A 16,232-nucleotide genomic window follows, 5' to 3' on the forward strand; every position below is an offset into this window, starting at 1 on the left:
AATATGAAACGAATGCGCTATAAAGGTTTCGTCGCGTTTCGAATTCGAAGAGCGAATGAGAGAGAGAACGAGTGAGAAAAGTGAACGGGATGAGAAATGAGAAAGGAAAATCACACTGCAATCGCGATGGGAGAGTACCCACAATCTCAATGCATTCATCAGAACATTATCCTTTTCGGAACGGAATTTATTTCATTCGATTTGTCATGTCCCCCCGCCCATTCCTTCCTCTCCACACACACACACCCGTTGTCCTCGCCCTTGTGCTACTCTGGCTCCATCATCGTGCCACATTGCCACATTATCCTTGAAATTGGTTTCTCCATCCATTTTCTCCGCAGCCAAAATCAAAACATACCCAGCCACTGGCGGGTTGGTCACCATCTGTGGACGCTCGTTATGTGGGGACCGATTTGTGATAATTTATTTATTTTCTGTCATTTTTTTTTGTCTCTCCCGTCGGTCTGGCAGCCGCCGGTCGCTGCTAACGGCTGATTATTTTTAGGAATGACAAACTACTGCTACAATAATTACCACGACGAGCGCAGCAACTACCAACATTACGGTCCACTACTGCTCAAACATCAACTGCAGCAATATCATCAGCAATAATAACCCGGTTTTCCTAACCTAATACGTGCGCGTGTGTGCGGAAACAATAGTGTGTGTGTGTGAGTGATTGTGCGTGGAAATCACGGCGCAAGGTGCAGTCGCGCGCGCATAGATGTATTTATTTGTTATAGATTAAATATTTGAATTTGAATAGTTGGTAGATATGAATAGTATTGTTATACTGAGTTTATGGATACTCCTGCACATTAGCAATACATCTTGTCAAGGTAAGTACACGCTCCCACTACATAAGCTGTGTAACAGCTTGTTGTTCTCATCTAGTCTTTGAGAGTCCATTTTTCGTTTTTTCGAATCGAAATCCGAATAGGGATTGAGGGAGAAAATTCCACGTCTACTATAGAATTTGCTAAGCCTTAATGAAATGAACTCCACTCGAACTCCATTTGCTAGAGTGGGTGAGAATTAATAGCTAACAGTTTTGTCTCCTCAATATTCTGCTACTTCTCTGGAAGTCCATGAATTTAATCATCAAACATCTTGGAGGTATTTGAGTCCACTCCATCACCCTTCCAGTTTTCTCCAGAAGGACAAAATTAGTGGAAGAGTTGAGAGAGTCATTCAACCACACGACTTCATTTGCTTTTAGACAAGAGATGTTACTAGACAAGAAGATAAGTCTTGGACCAAAATGTCATGATTTGAATTCTTGATAGAGGATGATATATTCAAGCACTTCTGGTAAGATTGTAATCACCTGAGTGAGTGATGATCATGTCATTAGTTACTTTGAATCGTACAACTTCATTAGTGTCTAAACAAGTAATAGACAAGCTGCTGGAAAAGAATATGAATGTCCTGAGCTGAATTCTTGAAAAAGAGTTAAGTTTTTCAGCTATTCTAGTAAGCAGCACCTAACCTGAGTAGTTAGGATGTATATTACTCTGAGACCGTTTTCATATTAATTCTCGATCTCCAAACATTATAATAGATTATGTTGAGTTGATCCCACTGGTTCACATCTTGGAACTCAGGATTTTTCAAGGAGTCTGGCTATTGATGGATGTCTAGATGTACCTTGATTGACATTAACGCGAAAAGATGAACTTTTCATTCGCAGGTCAGAAAACCCTTTTACAGGTGATGCTGAATCAGTAACCAGCTGTATAGACTGTGTTTTCAACCATTTCAGTCTTTCTCAACTGATACTTGTCAAGAACGGTACGGATGATGATTTTTTTGTCAGATATTCAAATCAAGATTGTGGTGTGTCGGATTTGACACTGATTACTAATTAACTGTGCTAACGCCAGCTATTCTAAAACCGGCGGAAACTAACCACATAATGACAGATACCAAAATGCCACCATTCACTCTTGGTTATTGTCTACCGATGGTGTGTTTCGCTTGAAAACATAGTAACAATTGGTGCATAATATTATAGCATTAGAACTTGCCTACAATATGAAACAGTTTGGAATAAAGGGGATACTTCCTGTAACAAAAGTGACAGGTGAAAGTTTGTATGATAATACCCCATCAAAACAGCCGCACAGTTGGGCAATGAACAGTTATGATCATCACATTATTCACCCTCGGGTTTTAATGGTCTGGTATGTTCTTACAAACCTGTTTACACCGGTACCGTAGCCCGTAAAAAGGGCACCGTCCCTCGGGAACAGTTAAGCGAACGAAGAGTCCTGCGACGGATCCATGAACGTCAACGTGCAGGAACCGTGCCCCGATTTCGCCCAGGCGTTGCGTTGCGTTGCCTCGAGAGCGAGGGTGTACCATTTTTCCGTCCGGCAGTTAATTATTGGAACTGTGGCAGTAAAAGGTGTCGTGGAAAATAAAGCTCGCAACAAGGCACCGGAGAGCATGAAACACTAATGTCAACGGGGTCCGAATCGGACGTGGTGGCGGCGCGAGTGTGTTGCATGGTGCAATCCGAGACCGGTGTGTTAGCTTCTATTGGTAGCGGCCTGCTGGGGATGAGCTGGTGTTCCTGTTGTTACCATGGGTAACAAACACAGTGCCTCGGTGATCGGTGGAGCATAAACGCTCTCTCCCTCCAATGCCTACTGCCGCCTGTTGCTAATGCTAATGAAACTGTGGGAACTGTGGGCGACGCTTTTGCGTGACCCGAACGCGAGCACGTCTTAACGAGAAGGTGCTCGTTTCGTAGTTGGGTACCACTAGCTAACAAACAAAACACAAAAAAAAAAACCATGCAAGAAAAGAAAAACCAACCCGGGTGGGGTGGGAACGTGGTTGGAAAAGCTCCCATCATTGCATTGTCTTTCGGCGCCGGCTTAAATCTAGCGTTGCTTGGATCAGCTTTGTGCAGATATCCGGTACAGTGGATACCTTCGATACATACTGCTCTAGTGCGCTTGCTGTAAGGAGGATACGGGCAAACTAATGAGTAACGCAAACCAGAATTAAGATCACCTGCAATAAAAACAACAAAACAAACGTTTGTTGAGGAAGGGAAACATCTCGATTTCCGGTGCAGAGGGGGTGGGTTTGTTCCAGGAAGGTATTAGGCACATGAGAATTTGCGTTGTGACAATTGCCCCTTAACGCACACACAGTTGTGTGCATATGTGTGCTAATAAATTTTGTCCCACCCTCATCTACTGTGATGGGAGATGGGTTGAGAGTTCGAAATGGGAACACATACACACCCACAAGCACACATACCGGCGTATTACCATTCCATTGGGGAGTCATACTTTCCATGGAAATTGCTCGGCAGCTTTCCCTTTTGTTTTCCCCCAGCCACCGGTCTCGGGGAATGGGGGCCGATGGTGCGTGAAGGGGTTGGAGTAGCTTCCGCTTTGAAGTTTTTCCAGCTGCTTCCGGACCAGGCGGATGTGTGTCGAAAAACGGGCTTTAATCATCTGGCGGCGTCGGGGTTTATCCGGGATGGTTGTTTGCATGTTGGCAGTCGAAATTTTTGTGCGAATGTGCTGCTTGGGCTATGGAGTTTGGAGCCGTGTCTAGGTGCAGGTACGTGCTCCGGTACCCGGTCCCCGGGACATGTCAGCTGGTTTGGCTGACGCTTGCTGGAGGTGATGTGAGAAAAACGAAGTGTGCTCTTGACAGGTTTTTCCCCGGCGCTGTTCGGGAGCCTGCTAATGCCATTAGACTTCCCGCACACTCCTTGCACCAGCAGACGGCTCGCCGTATCCGACGCCTCACGGAGCTTGGGTGGAAGTTGTAAAGAATGAGCCTTAATCACGTACTCCGGCTCCAGCATGTCTTCATCCCTGGTGCTGGTACTAAGAACTTACCTTTGTGTGGAAACGACAACTGAACGAAACCATGGTGCCTGGTACACTGTTGACGAAAGCGAAACCAACGCCACCACTGCTACCACCAACGCCAACAATGCTGACAGGTCGCTGTGACCTGCACAGGAGCTCGTATTACGCGAACCGAACGGGGGAGCTGTGGCATAATTTCTGATGTCCTCACGAATACCTTTGTTGAAGAGTTGTTGCCGCTCTACGCTCCCGGGTGGTTTGGTGGATTGGGCTGTATGTGTTTGGTTGCCGCTTCCACTTGACGTGATATTATTAATGCAGCGCGTTAAGGCAGCTCCTGAGACGAGCCCCGTCCAGTGGAAGGTCTCGGTTATTGGCCCTACGGCATCGTCCGCTGAAGTATTCACCGAAGCACTTAGCGAGTTCACCCGCCATCCCCCGGCTGCGTTATTCGAGCACTGGAAAAGCTAAACCAGATAAACATATCCACGCGTCCCACCCACGCGAATCTTGATGAAATGATATCGATAATATATTCACCCCACGCCACACCGTTTCGTGTTTATTTTTTTCCAGATGAAAAAATATCCGTTTTAAGGGGCGAGAAGGTAGAGCTGGCCTGCCCGATCGATATAGCGACCTGCGGCGAGCTGCACTCGCTGAAATGGTTCAAGGGAACCGAACGGATAGCGGTCGTGTCCGGTGATGGCGAGGTGGCCAAAGTCGAGGGCAGCTACAACGATCGGCTCTCGCTGTCGCACGAGGCACAAACGAGCCGGCTAATTTTCCGCAGCGTTGAAATAGCGGACGAAGATACATATCTGTGCGAGACCACGTTTCTCGAACCGTCGGAGCTGTGCGAAAATTCGGGCGCGTACAGCGTGGCGCTAAACGTCTACGGTAGGTACCTCGTCGACGATGCTCCGATGCTTGCGAGCGTGGATTGAATATCTGTCCCATCGCTCCTGTTTTGTTTGTTGCAGCCGTGCCGTCGGTCATTACGCTGCAGGATGGCAATAGGAATAGTATTAAAAACGGTTCCCACATTGGACCGATGCGCGAAGGACAGGACCTGCAGGTCGTGTGCGAGGTATACGGTGCCCGTCCAGAGCCTGTGATAAGTTGGCATCGTTCTGGTCGGGTTATTCGTGGTAAGTGATGGTCCAACCATTCACCACCTCTCCCGCTAACAAGTGGTTCTCGCTTGCAGATAATCTGGTGGTGGAGGAACACAACGGACTGTACACGGTGAAGTCAACGTTGTCGCTCACGCTATCCCGCCAGGAGCTGGGAGCCACGTACAACTGTCGCGTGGAGATGAAGGATCTCCACCTGTCCGTAGACAACCAGTTTCACATCGATCTGCAAGGTAAGTACAGGTGCAGTGAGGTGAATCTAGGTGATATTTCTAACGACCTTCCCTTTTTTTCCCTTGCACAACAGTACGACCCACAAAGATCAACTTATCCGGTGTCGAACATCACACGGTTCAGGGGACGAAGGTTTTGCTTCAGTGTCAGGTAAATAATGCGTCTCGGAATAAGGCGCTGTGTCGGCTCTTCTACAAAACCACTCTCTCATTGCAGGTCAGCGGAGCAAGACCAGCAGCTAATATGACCTGGTACAATTCATCCAAGCTCATCACGGAGGAATCCAGTGAGATGACTTCAATTAATACCAAAACAGTGAGTAGATTCTTCGTATTAAAACGCCGGTCTAAACGCTTTCTAACCGATTCTCGATATTGTTGCATTGCAGTATCTTCAAAATGATGGAACGTTTGAAACGATCAGTCAGATGATCTTTACTGCAACGCGCTTCGAAAACGGTGCGTCTATGCGCTGTGAGGCCGACAACATTGTGATGCGTGAGGACCTGGACCGGCCGCTGCACGACACCCTCACGCTGGAAGTGATGTGTAAGTGCTTTTTTATGGAACATCTCTACCCATCTCTACTCACCATGTCACTAATGTTTCACATCCATTTTTTTTTTCGTTCCGTTTTCCGTGCTCATGTTTGTACGTTCGTTGTTGCCGGGTCGTTTATCCGGCACGCTGCAGATCCACCGGTGGTGTCCGTAAAACCGGAAAACATAACCGTCAACGAGACGCAAGATTTTCTGATCTTCTGCGACTACGAGGCGAACCCGGCATCGCTCGAGAGCGTCAAGTGGTACCGGAACAATCAGGAGATCAAGCTGAACAGCGTGCGTTATGAGGGTGGCAACCCGGAACAGACGGCACTGCTGATAAAGAACTCAACGCGGCACGACATCGGTGCCTACACCTGCGAGCTTTCGAATTCGATCGGGTTCGATGTGTCTGATAATGAAGTTTATGTTGATGTTATATGTACGTTCGGGGGGGATTTTTTTTTGTGTATTAACTTAAGAAACACTGGCCAGAGTTTTACTAACATGCTGATAACTTATTTTCAGATAAACCGACGGTGATGTTAACGATGGACCCGGAAGCGCCAGTGGTTGAGAATGACCAGGCGAACATAACGCTGCTTTGCAACATTGTGGATGGGAATCCAATGCTGCTGACCAAGGTCCGTTGGTTCCTGGACGGAGAGTTCCTGAAGGAGCTGCCGGAGTGCGAGGAAGAAACGCTCGGCACGGACGAGAACCTGTGCGAGGTTGATCCGAGCAAGATGTTGCTGCAGAACGTTGGCCGAGAGTTCATCGGCAACTACTCGTGCGAGGGCTTCAATGCGGCCGGCTGGGGTGATGTGAGTGATGAGAACCCGCTGGACATCTACTACGAGCCGGGCAATGCGTCCATGGTGCACTATCCGTACATTGCGATCAAGCGGCGCAGCGTGACGTTTAACTGCTCGATCGAAGATCGGGGAAATCCTGCTGCTGGTCGCTACCGTTGGTTGCGTGGTGGGAAACCGGTGCTGGATGTGGTCACACCGTCCTGGACGGTGGACCCAGTCGGGTTGGATTCGCGCACGACATTCTCCTGCTTTGCGTACAACGAAGGTGGCGAAGGATACCCGGCGGAGGTGAATCTGGAGGTGCACGCACCGCCGGCGTTTATCCAAAAGTTGCAGCCCTACACGGGGGCCCTATTTTCGACGACCAACATGTCGTTGTCTTGTCGGGTGGAGTGTGTACCTTCGTGCAGCATCTCGTGGTTTAAGGATGGAATTGGAATTGAGGAGAACGATGAGCGGTACTACATCACCAACACGTATCTACCGTCGGAACCAGCGACGGGTGACTTCGAGAGTGCATACTCTGTGTTGGTAAGCTGAAGAGCCCTTTTGCAATCATATTATGGCAGAAAAAGTGTACAATTCTGATATTTGTGTCTCCTTACTGTAGCACTTCAACATGTCTGCCTGGACGAATGGAATATTGGACCGGATTAAGGACAGCTCCAACTACTCGTGCGTGTCCACGAACAACTCTGCAGGACCGGGCGTTCGTAGTACCACTTACTTTGGTGTTGAATGTACGTAGTGCCACAGTGCTCTGTCTATCGGTTTGGGTCAGAATTTTAAGACTTCCCCTTTTTTTACAGATCCACCCGAAAACACGAGCCTTTCGAGCACAACCATCTCGGTGGAGGAGGGCAAAATTCCACCCAAAATCGTTTGCTCGTCGCGAGCCTACCCCGAGCCAGCGTTTTACTGGGCACGCAACGGGGAGATCGTTGCCAAGGGCAGTGCGCTCATAGTGGACGAAGGTTTGAGACGTTCGGATGCGGGCAAGTACACCTGTACCGCATTCAACAAACACGGAAACCATTCAACCGATGCATACATCGACATCCATTGTAAGCAGCGTGCCGTAGCTCTGGATGCGCGGGGGAAGATGTGAAGCACTAATACCTTATTCTTGGTTGCTCCCGCAGATAAACCCACGTGTCAAATCATGCGGAAGGAGGTGGAGGACGAGGAGGTGCTGATCTGTGTTGCTACTGGCAGTCCACGGGAGTCAGAGTTTGAGTGGAGCGTAAAGTACGCGAATGACAGTTTGCCGAGCCAGCGCATTAAGAGCGAGGCGTACGAGAGCTACCTGACGCTGGACGATGCCGTGTCGGCGATGCGTATTTACGTGTGCGTCGCAAGCAATAACGTCGGCATGGGTACACCGTGCGAGATGGAGGTTGCCGGTAGGTAAAGCAATGCACAGTGGGCATTTTAGCACAACACTCGTGGTGGATTGTTCCTTTCATGGATTTTTTTCCCGCTAGAGGGCACCACTCAACCACTTCTTGATGAGTTACCGTGCAATTGGACGGTGACAATTGTCTCGGATACTTTAATTTCTCGAAGTCTAATGTTCTCGGAGTCTTGTATTAATATCGCGAATAACCCACATGGACATTAAGCGCGTATCGCAACTAATATGGGCTTTGTTTTCGCATCTAAAAGACTTCGAATGGAGTCGCCCAGTAGCTTACACAGAAAAGCTGTTTTACGTAAACTTTAATATTTCTTAATGAACCAAATTCTTATAAGGAATTTAGGACTAAAACATTGCAAAAATTTCAAAGAAAGTTATCTGTTTTCTGTTGGTTTGAAATGGCCTCAATTGAGAGCGTTTTATCATATTCATTCAGTTTCTTTATGCGTTCAATGTTTTTGAATGGTTTAATATTTTTGGAGTTTTTAAAATTACCAATTTATTAGAGAAACAAGAAAAACCTTTGTAATATTTGTGTAAAAGTTTTTAATCACTTGGGGAGGATTCTGCTTAGCTTTAATTTTCTTGCGTTGAACATTATTTGTGCAATTTTGAGATTCGATTTGCTATCGCCAGCCAGCTGCCCACTGTGCAATGGTACGCAATGAAGTATGTGCAGCACAGCTTACCTTCCGTTACGTTGCAGGGTACGTCGCCTGGTGGCTTAAGGGAGATGTACTCACCCCGTACATTCTGATCGGGGCCGTGGCCGCTCTGCTGCTCGCGGTCATACTGGTCTGCATCATCATCATTTGCATCTGCCGACGGAAGCGACGACAGGATAAGTGTAAGTATGGGAAGCGCAACCGAAAACGCCTACACCAACAACACACATGAAACAGTTCCACATTATTAGTGATCGTAAAACGAAAAACTCAGAAACACAAACGGCAACGAATGTGAACAGGTAGTACGGCTTGGTTTTCTTTCCGTTTTATGGTTTTCCAATGTTTTCGTTGGTGCGAAATTTGCAGTTTTCCTTAGGGCTTTGTTTCTTTTCCTACTTAAATCACTTACATTCTAATGTGTTAACGGACCGACCTTTGTTGGAGAAGGATTTCTGCGGATACCTCTTTCGACGAAGTCCTTCCCGACGAACGGTCAATCACGTGGCATGGATCAGTCCCATCGGTCAAACGGGAATTTGTACACCGGAGCCAAATTGTTACTTCACGCGCCGGCTGTACACCGGATTCCATGTTGGCAGATGCCTGAAACCAAACCACCATGCAACTCGATACCTTTACCTCTAAATGTCTGGACCACTCTGACAGCAGTCGTACTCGATAGCGATTCTCAATCATTTGTGCTTTGTTCACTATCAACCATTTCCAACTAGTCAGTGTTTAGTGTAAACAAGTGTTTCATTTGCCATCATGGCACCCGTTTTTTGGTCCACGTGTTCTGGCTGTTTCGTATACTTTCACCACTGTTTTACTTTGATCGTTGTAAATTTGCAGCAATTTTCCACTCCAATTTTCGTTTCTCCATAAACTTTGCGCTGCTAGCTTACCAAAGCATATCGTTGTTCATCCAGTTGGAAGCAAACAAAACAAACCAAAAAAAAAAGAAAAGATTTATAAGCTGTTTGTCTTTCATCTCTCTGTTAACGTTTCTTGTTTCTTTGTGTTTATTACTCACACGTGTGAACCTCACGCCTTCCTGTGTTTGTTTCTCTTTGGTTGTCTCCGTCATGTGGTTACGTTTTTTCTTGATATTTCTTTTCATAAATGTTTGTTAACTTCTTTCTTACTAAAACTTTCAAACCTCGTTTACGTGCGCGCGCCTCTCACTAATAGCTTCTATGCACATGGAAGAAATCGAAGATGCCGAATTCTCATTTATGAAAGATCGCAGGTAAGAGGATTGGTTTTCAACACACATGGTACTTATTACATTGGTATTGCTTTGGTTTTCGGTTTGGTGCGTAGTTTGTAGTCATAATTGGTGCAGTAACAGTACGGTTGAAATAATCCGGGCGGCTCCATGCGTTACGGATCGGGTAGACGCTTACATTGTGTATAGTTGTGCATGTTGGTGCCTTGGTGTGAGTAAAGCGAAAAAGATGCTAACATAGACAATGGAGACCATGGTTCCAAGCTGCAATCATCAACATTACGTAACAGTATCAAAAACCCTGGCTAACACAGAAGTTCCTCATCGTCCTGTTGTCCAAATCCTTTGCTTTATATTCATTAATATGTTTACTTACTTTACTCACATTGTTATTAGTGTTACTACTTTATTTAACTCTTAATTTGTATGCACAAAAAGATCGTACCAGTTGGGGTTGGAGTTGTAAAATCATTGCCAAAGGATAGAATTTTGTATAATGGCGTTAGTTGGATACAAATGGCGCACTAATATTTAGTCGCAGGGTAATACACTGGTAGGCATGAATATATGGGTGTTTAATATAATAGATTTTATCTCAGCATTCGCTCTCATTCATTAGCGGTGATGTATTGGGCCTTACCAGAATTGGCATCCCTTATGAAGCACTTATTATCTAATAGGTCGTCTAATAAATCGTTTAAATGAATCTACCTGAATCTACGATGCTTAATCATGCCATATTTTATATCCATTTTGTGGTGAAAATAAAATAATGGCAAATAAGATTAAAAATGCTCTAAAACACTTCTGGAAGCTCCGTGAAGGCAAAAGCCTTATTGTCTTGTTGAAAAATTATTTCCCCATAATACAGACAGTATCAGTACATTGTAGTACTTTAACCGTTTTAATATCTTTTGTTTTCAAATAAATGACAGTTAACCTTTTAATAACATATATATTTGCTAAAAAAAAATAATAATGTAGTATTCAGCCAAAGAAGCTGAATTCGTTAGGTGTTCATATAAATTGAATAAAAATTCTTTTGAATATTACAGTCTTTTAAGAAATATTTGCTACAGATGCTAAGGTTTTCTATTGAATCGGTAAAAAATAATCATAACTTTTTGGAATATTCTCACCAATTCTTTGAGTAAACACACTTATTACATATGTCTATTTTTTCAATATGATTGAAAAAAAAACAAGATTAGGTGATTGGGATTAGGAATTAATGCGAAAAATTAAATTATTAGTAAAAATAAGGCAATGTTATAATTATGTCAGTCACTGTATTTGTTCATTTTGCTCTTTGCAAATCAAATGAACACAATACTCATTCAAAATAAGTTAAATCATTGTAATAATAATTGAATCAAAAACCATTTTTGTTAGAGTTAGCTAAACACACAAAACAGCATAGCAAATACAAACAAATCCACTTAGTGCATTTGCTTTACACTGTGCTCGCCTTGTGAGATGTTATTTATTTTCCGTCAAACGGAAATCAATTATGAACGTTACGAAGCATTCGGTGATGGAGGCAAGCTTCATTAGTTCTAGTAGATAGTTACCGGTGGGTGGTCATAGGGCAGGTGGTAAAATGCATTGGTTCCGGTTCGAGGGTGGAAATCCGCCCGTTGCCGGTTGGCAACATGTTTGCCCGTTAATTTCCCATCGCTAAACTCACCCCACTTCTGCAGGTGTCTGCAACGGGAGACGGATGCTTCCGAGAACATCCGGCACTACGATCAGTCGCTCCGGTGGCGCATTCGACGATTTTTCGAAAAACGTAACAGTATCGATTTGTTGCGCATCTCCACGAGCAATGGTACAGTCGCTTGATTTTTATTTCCTTTTTCTTTAATTGTAACCTTTTTATGCGTGTGTTTGTGTGAGTGTGAGTGAGTGTGTATGGTTCCCTGTTTTCCCTTTTATTTCCCATGATTGTGTCGTTTTGTGTGTTTCCTTGTTTCCCTTCACCTTTCTCTTCTTTTCCTCTTATTATTCCTTCTGTTTTATCATTATCAATTGTTATCTCATCTTTTCATATGTTTTTATCATGCTTTCTCGTTTTCTTTCGCTTGTTTTTTTCTTTTATTTTATGTTTTACTGCTGATTAACTTTGATCTAAAAAAAAATAAATAACTTACTGCATTTGTCGCTGAAATGGCCCCCGCTTCCGTGTGTGGAACTGTTTATTTACGTGTTCAGTTATTACGTATGTTAAAAAGCCTCAAACCATACCCACCGAAGACCCGTCGTCCCTCACGTCCTCCACTCCAGCAGCAAACGATAGCACCGCCGCGACCAACACAACCACCATCAGCACCACCAGACCAGCGTCCACCACGGCCCCAGCGGCAGGAACACCGGCACCGGGGGTCGATGGTGGAAGTGCAAATGTACCGGAAGCTGGTACGGCTGTAGGCGGAGGTATGGAACAATCGCTGAAACATGTTGTTTTCCTTCCGGCTGTTTTTCTTTTCTGTTGTATTTTTAGCTTCTTTTAGCTCTTGCTTTGTTTTATTGTTGGTTGAAACCCGCGCGCGCACAATCTGTCTCGCGCCCCTATGATGGAGTTGCTGTTGCTTTACTGCCTCACCCGGTTCACCACCACCACCGGGGGTTGAATCGGGATGAGGAAGAACATACACACCGAAGATGATATATGACACACTTAAAACATTCTTTCTAATGGGTTTGGTTTCTTGCTTTATCGGGAGACAACACTAACATCCCGTTTTGTGATTGTTTCGTTTCATCTGGCGCGTTGCGGAACAGTTACTGGAGAATCATCGACTGCTGGCGGATCCCAGATCGAACCAGGAGAATATGAAAACCTACCGTTCCATGGATTGCAAACACCGCCGAAAAAGGTAGGATTGGGATGGCAGGTTGCGTTGCGTTGTGTGTTTATTTTAGTTTTTTTGGTCCATAGCCGCAAAGTGTGCAGTGTTTTGTTTGTTTATCGTTTAAACGTTTTTAATTGCTTACTCACTTAAGGGAAGATATACAGTCCGTACGAAGCTCGAGGTCTCAGGAATATATGATCAAATTTTCCAAAACAAATAGTTAAGTTGCAGCTCGAAGAGGAAACTCATCCACACACGAGTTGTCCTTTCTCAATCTAAGTTTATTAATAGATGCATTATATGAATCTTTAAGGTTATTAAGATGCTTAACCATCTCAAATTTTCCATACATGTTGGTTGAGTACAACACACTGGCTAATAATGCTCAGAATATACCTAAACGGTTCAGGCTTCGATGGAAGAAAGCTTTTTGTTCAATTGTCTTGATCAACAGCTATTTCCTTATTACCTTGTGAGTAAAGCACCTCCTTAACCAGAAATATTCAATACTTAGAAGCTCTCAAAATCTTTATTACAAAAAATTCTTTATTAAATTATTATTGGTGTGGCCGGGGTGGTGTATTGGTGCGGCGCCGGTCCAAAATCCCATCCGGACCAATCCTGAAGGACTGGTTATACGGAAACGTGATAAAATGAAGTATAGTAAGCCATAAATGGCAGGCATGACTTAGAAGGTCGCTAACAGAAAAACAGAAATAAAAAAAGAAAGAGAACGAGAGAAAGAGAGAAGTATTATTTTTTATTCATTTGGCCAGGTCGTATTACTAGAATTAACATTTTGGTTAGTGAACCTTTAACTGAGAGTCATCTGATGAATCCTCATTCTCAATATTCCAAAGATCCTTGATTTAGCATAATTTTAGTCGAGTGCTTATATAGCGATCGTGGCAACACTATCTAATCTTAGTAGAAATGGTAAAAATAGGTAAAAGTACTACTTAATCATTCTAAAGAATCATTGGTAAGAAGTATTTGAGTTACTTTGCCTATACTTTGATCTTAGCCTTTAGGCCGAGAAGCGATGAGTTACTTCGGCAACATTGCAACATAAATTCTTCAAGGTTTTTTTTATCTCGATAATAGCGATTTGGAGGCGATTTGGTCACTTCCTATTCTTCAATTTATGTAATATTCCTCAAAAAAAAGAAAGATTTTCGAGTTTTCGATTGTATATCTCCTCTTATTACTACATATTTTAAGGTTAATTGTTGATTTTTGTACAACGTTGTGGGTTGGGTGATTTTTTACAACCCTTCGTGTGCGCGTGTGTATGTGTGTGTGTCCTATCTCTGTTACAATTGTTACACCCCACCCCAGGCTATGCTGTGTAAAACTAATCTCGCGCCATCGCTGAAGCATCATAACAAAACGCTCACCCCGTCCTGCTTTCCAACGCATCCGTACAACTACATCAACTATCAGAAGGACAGCCAGAAGGGTGGCCTGCAGGCTCCCCTCCACCCGACACTCCAGCACACTCCGGGTCTCCCGCCGCCTCCGTCCGGTGAGCCGCCGAGTATGGACGATTCGTGTAAAGGGAGCAAGATGGCCGCTTTGGCGGACAACAGCGACACACTGTCCTCCCACAGCTTCACCATCGGTGGAACGCGTTCCACAAAACGCTCGAGCGAGAAGAAGCTGATAGATCTGGAGACGGTAACACCACTGTACGAGAACCTGACCGATTCGATACAGATCCATGAGGCGACCACACCGACACTGATCCCCACTACTATGGGAGGTCCTGGGCCGCTCATTCCACCCGGGAAGCCACTCATTCTCGAAGGCCCGCACCAGGAACGGTACCGGATCAGCCTGAAGAAGCCGGGCCGGAAGGGTGGAAGTAGTCGCTCGAACAGTGCCGTCTCGAACAGCTACTACGACTGCATCAAGCCAATACCGGCACCAAGACATCGAAAGTATGCCTCCACTAACTCGCTTGTATCGAAGACACATTCCACTAGCGGACATGGCTTGAAACCGTACGGTGGTGGTAGTAGCACCCGGCTGGATCCGATCTACATGAACCTTCCGTTCGGTAATAGGGGACACGAATCGTCACTCAGGCTTCACTCGGACACGGAATCGGGCTCGGAGGGACATAGCCGGGGCATCAACGAGGTAAGCATTGCCGCTGTGTCAGCTAACCTTTTTGTGTTCCTTTTGCCAAACTAACACCCTTCTGTTTGTACATTCGCTGTGTCAACCTAACGTACGGCCGGCCCAGTACCCAGTGGCACCCGATAATCACTATCTGGAGATAACGCAGCACCAGACACGGATAGTGATCCCGCGCGAACTGTTCCCGGTGGATAGCCGTGAGCAGCAGGCCAAGATTAACCAGCTGCTCCGCAAGAGTGGCGCACCGCCCGTACCGCCCGCCCTACTGGCCGCTTCGCCCAGCACCAACACACCTTCATCGTCATCCTCCAGCAGCACTAACAGCCGGCGCCACATTAAGCTGCCTTTACAGAAACATCATAGCTTTAATTTCCAGTCGTCGCAAACGGTCGAGGCAACCGTGCGCGATCTCAAGATCAAATCGCACTCGATCAGCTCGAAAACGTTGCGCGACTACCGGGGCAGCAATCAGCGGCAGAGCAATGGCACCGGCAGCAGCACACTGAACCACCACCATCATCAACATTCCCATCATGCCGGCATGCTTCACGAGCACGACAGCGAGAACGAGTACTACGACCAACAGGAACAGCAGCAGCAGCAGCAACAGCATCGCCATCGTGCGGCGTCACACTTACCGTACGACACTAGCACCGTAGCCTTTAAACCCATAACTCCCGTGCCAACGAGTACTACAGCAATAATAACTACCACTAACAGAAAGTCGGTTAATATGTGTAATAATGACAAATTTGCAATCAAATAAAACAACAAAATCACCATCACCATCTTCTCTGACTTCAAAACTGGTCTTGACCATGGCTTCGATTTCGTTGTGTGTGTGTTTTGTGTGTGTGTTTGCATTACTAATTAACTAAACCTTAAGCATGTCTCTATATCAAGCATGGAACAAGATGTTCGACGGGAAAAAAGGCACAGTGTTCTATGGTTATATGCTTCATCAAACATTTGAAACAAACGAGACAACACACGAGACTATTTGATTTTGACGGATTTATCCCAAGGAGACAATAGAAACGTAACGCTTGTAACGCTTCGGGACCGATATCATTATAGTTTGCGAATAGTTTTATGCTTCGAAGGAACTGAATGAGACGAAAGATAAACTTAAATGCTGAAGTACACACCGTTTTCGGTCTGTTTTCACTGTGTTCGTTCGAATTTTAAAATTGAAATAAAAGGAGCGTTATAGAGCGTTACAGTTAAATAGAACGTTAGTATAGAGGTCTAAGGTGGAGTCTACCGAGCCTTTTCTGGATATAACACTCTTGTTATTTTTTACTTCTTGTTGCTAAAGTTGGTTAACTTTCGCCGTTGAATAAACTTTGGCTTGTAGTTT

The 16,232-nt window shown here is 45.1% G+C and overlaps 1 protein-coding gene across 1 annotated transcript; it reads left to right on the forward strand.

Annotated features, from left to right (window-relative positions):
• Window positions 1–775: 775 nt before the first annotated feature.
• LOC128709477 (hemicentin-1) lies at window positions 776–15,661 on the forward strand. The gene is made up of 19 exons (XM_053804476.1): window positions 776–839; window positions 4,416–4,739; window positions 4,823–4,990; window positions 5,050–5,208; window positions 5,283–5,359; window positions 5,426–5,524; window positions 5,598–5,757; window positions 5,902–6,192; window positions 6,279–7,096; window positions 7,176–7,305; window positions 7,375–7,629; window positions 7,708–7,968; window positions 8,689–8,829; window positions 9,842–9,899; window positions 11,579–11,706; window positions 12,090–12,311; window positions 12,660–12,754; window positions 14,069–14,872; window positions 14,979–15,661. The coding sequence occupies exons 1-19, from the start codon at window positions 776–778 to the stop codon at window positions 15,636–15,638; spliced, it is 4,914 nt and encodes a 1,637-aa protein (XP_053660451.1). The 3' UTR covers window positions 15,639–15,661.
• The last annotated feature ends 571 nt before the right edge of the window (window positions 15,662–16,232 follow it).

The sequence above is a fragment of the Anopheles marshallii genome, chromosome 2 (genome assembly GCF_943734725.1).
Source record: "Anopheles marshallii chromosome 2, idAnoMarsDA_429_01, whole genome shotgun sequence".
In the NCBI taxonomy this organism is placed as follows: domain Eukaryota; kingdom Metazoa; phylum Arthropoda; class Insecta; order Diptera; family Culicidae; genus Anopheles; species Anopheles marshallii.

What these genes read in the sequence shown, in the direction of transcription:
- LOC128709477 (XM_053804476.1), top strand. Translation starts at nt 776, where the DNA reads ATGAATAGTATTGTTATACTGAGTTTATGGATACTCCTGCACATTAGC. An exon ending in TTCTGGTCGGGTTATTCGTG is followed by an intron (nt 4,991 to 5,049) that starts GTAAGTGATGGT and finishes TCTCGCTTGCAG; the next exon opens with ATAATCTGGTGGTGGAGGAA. An exon ending in TCATTTATGAAAGATCGCAG is followed by an intron (nt 9,900 to 11,578) that starts GTAAGAGGATTG and finishes CCACTTCTGCAG; the next exon opens with GTGTCTGCAACGGGAGACGG.